Raw genomic sequence first — 4,754 nt, 5'->3', positions numbered from 1 at the left:
CCTATTACCATGCGGCTGGTTGTGACCAGGATGAATGCCACAGTACTCAACCACCGCCACTGGTTTGCAGAAGGTGGAACTGTGTCCCGAAAAGGTTGTGACCCGCTTCTTGAAGGAAGGGTCAGATCTCAACTTGGAGTACACAAAATGTCCTGTAATGACATCTTCAGGATTCGGTTGTGGGTTCAATGGAATCCACTCTTGGGTCGTTTTCTTATTCACGATCTTTCTGCTCTCTGTCGCATATTCCCCATTTTTCTTGTATACGGACTTTGCTTTGTTGCTTTCCAAAACAAAATACCTGTTGACTGTCGTACCCACAGACGAATCGTAAGCTCCACAGTCATCTACATAAGCCGCTCTATGTCTGGCATTCCACTGTTCCAGGTTGACGCTGTTATCAATGAGACAAAACTTGTTGTCCTTGTTTCCTGGGGGAATTTGTTTCACGCAATGATCCGACATTGTTTTCACAGCATCAACAAGTTGGTCTATGCTCATGAAACGGCCTTTGGAAGGTGCATGGTGTAGAGCATCACGGTCGATGTTAGACGATGACAGGTCCTCAGATGTGTCAAGGACACAATCCTCTCTGCTATTAAGAGACGTCGACTGAGGATCGTTTTCGTGGTCGACGGAAGACAGACTCGAAGAGAAGTGATGATTACTGGAGGGGCAATCCTCTCCACCAGCAAGGAAGGTGGACTGAAGAATGGAGGTGGGAGAGGCGGATCGAAGGGATGTGGTGGAAAATCTATGAGTATCATCAGAAGTCGACAACCTTGGTAGCATCTCTGCTCTGTGTTCCGGAGATCTGCAATCACAAGACAGAAAACGTATTAACGCAAATGCGTATTTAGATGGCGTTTCGATAACTTTACTTTCTATTGGACTGTCTCAGCAGAAGTAGCCTCTTCCCAAAATTAGCAGGTTTCATATCCCCAGTAGTAGCATGCTGCTTGTCCACACAAGCTGGATTCCTGCAAGTACATCTCAAAAGACATGTTAATGCATGAACAAACGGAAGTAGATGAGACCCATGAAAATGAAATGGTCACTTTTCAAAGTAATAATTTGTACCAACCCTGACTCTCCTTCCGACTTGAATCTCTGCCTCTTCCCAGAAGTAGCACGTTCCCTCTTCCCAGACTTAGCAGGTTTCCTCTCTCCAGTAGTAGCACGCTGCTTGTCCACACAAGCTGGATTCCTGCAAGTACATCTCAGAAGACATGTTAATACATGAACAAACTGAAGTAGATGAGACCCATGAAAATGAAATGGTCACTTTTCAAAGTAAAAATAATTTGTACCAACCCTGACTCTCCCTCCTTCTCCAGTAGTAGCACGCTGCTTGTCCACACAAGCTGGATTCCTGCAAGTACATCTCAGAAGTAGATGAGACCCATGAAAAAAAAAATGGTCACTTTTCAAAGTAATAATTTGTACCAACCCTGACTCTCCTTCTGACTCGACTCTCTGCCTCTTCCCAGAAGTAGCAGGTTTCCTCTTTGTAGAAGTAGCAGGTTTCCTCTCTCCAGAAGTAGCAGGTTTCCTCTCTCCAGTAGTAGCACGCTGCTTGTCCACACAAGCTGGATTCCTGCAAGTATATCTCAAAAGACATGTTAATAAATGATCAAACGGAAGTAAATGAGACCCATGAAAATCGAATGGTCACTTTTCAAATGACATAAAAGACTATAACAATCATGAACAATGAATGACTTACATTTTGTCAGCAATTGGCATGTAACCGGAGAAATAAAACTCGTTCACACTGGTACTAGTACGTTCTTCTGGCAGGCAAGTCGGGATGGGAAGCTTATCACCACTGAAAAAAATAACAATAATGTTAGATTTCACAAGAAACTAATAAAACCCTTCATTTTATGACAAGGTTAGTGTAACCATTGTGTTCAATTTACGAGTGAATAAAAGGTAAACATACGATATAAACTCACTTGTTCACTGTTGTCACAAGTGGCACGAAGTGGTTGGGAAGCCACTCTACCAATGGTCTTGGGCGTCTGGTGCTGCACCAGAATATGGATACAGGTTTTCTACTCGAGTAACGAGTGGCAGCAAAGGTTGTTGTCAATATCCTCCAAACTTCGCTTTGGCGGCCGTTGACTGGTGGATAAAAACTCTGAATTGGTCTTTCAATCACCAACGAGAGAGCCATTATTGACCATGCTGAAGAAAATAAACGCAGATTTGTGGCGTTTAGAACAGCTTGGTCATAATCCTCAGAGACGATGAAGATGTCCCTGATGTTGTGGTGCACAGTTTTGACTTCACTTTCTTGCAGTGCCATTGTGATGCATGTCAGATATCGCAGCCGGTCTCTTGTTCTTTCCGCTGTTCCGCTGATTAAGATTGACACCGAGTTGAATAAACAACTACCGTCGCCAAGTGAAATTAGTGCCTGCCCGCAATTCAGCTTGTACCGATTGATCAGACTTTGTGCCAGATTGTCGACAGGTAACAGGGGCGGATCAGTTCATTTTATGGGGGGGGTTTCCAAAAGTATATTGTGAAGATATGGGTGTGAAGGCGCGAAGCGCCGAGCCGACGGCGCGAAGCGCCTAGCTTGCTAGGGGGGTCCGGGGGCATGCCCCCCCGGAAAATTTTGAAAAAAAGGATGCAAAATGGTGCAAGCTGGTGCATTCTGAGGATGATCATTACCAGTTCCAGGCAGCAGATTTTGTCACTGATTAATACCCACAAAATTGAAACTCAACCCAAAAAAACACACAAAAATATTTTTATTTTTTGGCTGGGGGGGGGTTTCCGGAAACCCCAGAAACCCCCCCCTCGTCCGCCCCTGGGTAATTTCCGGAGTATTCCATGTGCAATTGGTTCAACAGGATATGCAATGGATTCGTGGAAGAGAACTTCTCTCTGCGCTACAATTTTCACTTTAGCAATGCCATCTGCAGAAGCCTGAAAGAAAGCAGTAAAGTGAGAAACATATATTTATATATAGACAGGTGGTGGGAGAGTTTTTAAAATGGGATTTTGGCCATGCCTGATAGAGGTAAGCGATTAACCCCATTCATGATCCCAGTTGTGTGCGTACATGTACATTTTTGCATTTTTTTTATTTTTTTTATTTTTTATATTTTTTTTTTATTTATTTATTTTTTATTTTTTATTTATTTTTTTTCTTTGGAGGGGGGTCTTTGTTTGTGGATTTTTTTTCTCCGGCTGTGTTTACATGTTAAATCAATTAACTAAACCGATCACATTTACGAAAAACCTGCTGAAAAAAAATGAATTAAGTGAAAACGATAGTCTTTTTTTTTATTTTTTATTTTTTATATTTTTTTTTTATTTATTTATTTTTTTTCTTTTTTATTTTTTTTTTCTTTGGAGGGGGGGGGGGGGGGGTCTTTGTTTGTGGATTTTTTTTTCTCCGGCTGTGTTTACATGTTAAATCAATTAACTAAACCGATCACATTTACGAAAAACCTGCTGAAAAAAAATGAATTAAGTGAAAACGATAGTCTTACCTTCTTGAGACGTTGGAGACCCTTTATATAGTCAAAGGACCCAGATGTGCTTCGGCATTGGCGGCATATGTATTCTCCCTCAATTTTCCGCCATTTATCATACATGTCGTCTGTGATTTTTTGGCACCGTTTATGGTACCAATGGAGACATTCCTTTTAAAAGAAAGAAATAAGAAATGTAAATAAATAATAAATTTATATGTGTATTACTATTAGATTCTGCAATCATTTAAAAAAAAAGCGTTGAAATTTTGTTGAGGAAACGGTAATTGAACAAAAGAAATCAGTTTCTTGAGAAGTTAACGGTGGGATTAGCCTCAAACAAAATAGTTATATTGAGATGGGGATTGGGGGCGGGGGGGGGGGGGGGGGGGGGGATGGGGTGTTACGGAAGGAAATCCTTCCCATTAATTTACTATAATGTCAAATATTTTTTAATATTGGTACTTTACCTCACATGCTATCCACCGCCCATCGCTGTGATCAAAACAGTTGACACTCAGCCATCATGACATCTCCACTCTCTCAGCTTTCAAGTGTGATAAGATTTTCAAATCATATATCAAGCAACCGTGACCGAACACTGAGAAGATCCTTTGCGATAAACGGGACACTGAGCAAACGTGAAATAACTGAATGGTGATCACAATTCAAAGATACCAATTGAAAGACCTGTGTTGCCATCTTACACACACTGACACATATGGGATGGGGCATTGAGCAAACATGAAATAACTGAATGGTGATCACCAAAAAAATCAGTACCCATACCTGTCACGTTTTGATGAATACAACTCCACAAATTACGTCCAATCTTACACAGCGACACACACACACACACACACACACACACACACACACACACACACACACACACACACACACACACACACACACACACACGTTCTCTCATTCACATACACACACTCTTATTCATTTTTATATAAATGGTATCATTTGGGTATCATTTGGGTTCATTTGGGTATCATTTGGGTTCATTTGGATTCATTTGGGTTCATTTGGGTTCATTTGGGTAATTAGACGTACCGCCAACAACCCCAACAACAACAATGAAAAATAATGAAAAATGATTAAACGAATAAAAAAACTGAAATCATTTTGAATGATTTTGAGCTGCATTAATGTTACTTTTTTTGGGTGACAAGACCTGTAGCTTTTGTTCAGTTCAACCAGAAAAAAGACTCATCTACGACAGCAGACGATGCAAGGGAGGTCACCCAAAAT

At 41.1% G+C, this 4,754-nt stretch overlaps 1 protein-coding gene across 3 annotated transcripts in view; it reads right to left on the bottom strand.

Moving 5' to 3' along the window:
• LOC138973888 (uncharacterized) overlaps nucleotides 1–3,139 on the bottom strand; it is a 4,656-nt gene extending 1,517 nt beyond the window's left edge. Inside the window, exons 1-3 of one of the 3 annotated variants that reach the window (XM_070346583.1) lie at nucleotides 1,959–3,139; nucleotides 1,085–1,828; nucleotides 1–814 (exon numbers count right to left, since the gene is read on the bottom strand). The exon at nucleotides 1–814 is cut by the window's left edge and continues 1,517 nt beyond it. In XM_070346583.1, the coding sequence (XP_070202684.1) occupies nucleotides 1–792 (792 nt within the window). In that variant the 5' untranslated portion in view covers nucleotides 793–814; nucleotides 1,085–1,828; nucleotides 1,959–3,139. Of the gene's footprint in view, nucleotides 815–1,084 lie in introns of all 3 variants that reach the window. The other 2 variants (XM_070346581.1, XM_070346582.1) reach the window with 2 other exon arrangements.
• Between the last annotated feature and the right edge of the window lie 1,615 nt (nucleotides 3,140–4,754).

This window comes from Littorina saxatilis, linkage group LG8 (genome assembly GCF_037325665.1).
Source record: "Littorina saxatilis isolate snail1 linkage group LG8, US_GU_Lsax_2.0, whole genome shotgun sequence".
NCBI lineage: Eukaryota > Metazoa > Mollusca > Gastropoda > Littorinimorpha > Littorinidae > Littorina > Littorina saxatilis.
The sequence above is the reverse complement of the archived record's forward strand: the minus strand, read 5'-3'. Positions and strand labels throughout refer to the sequence as shown.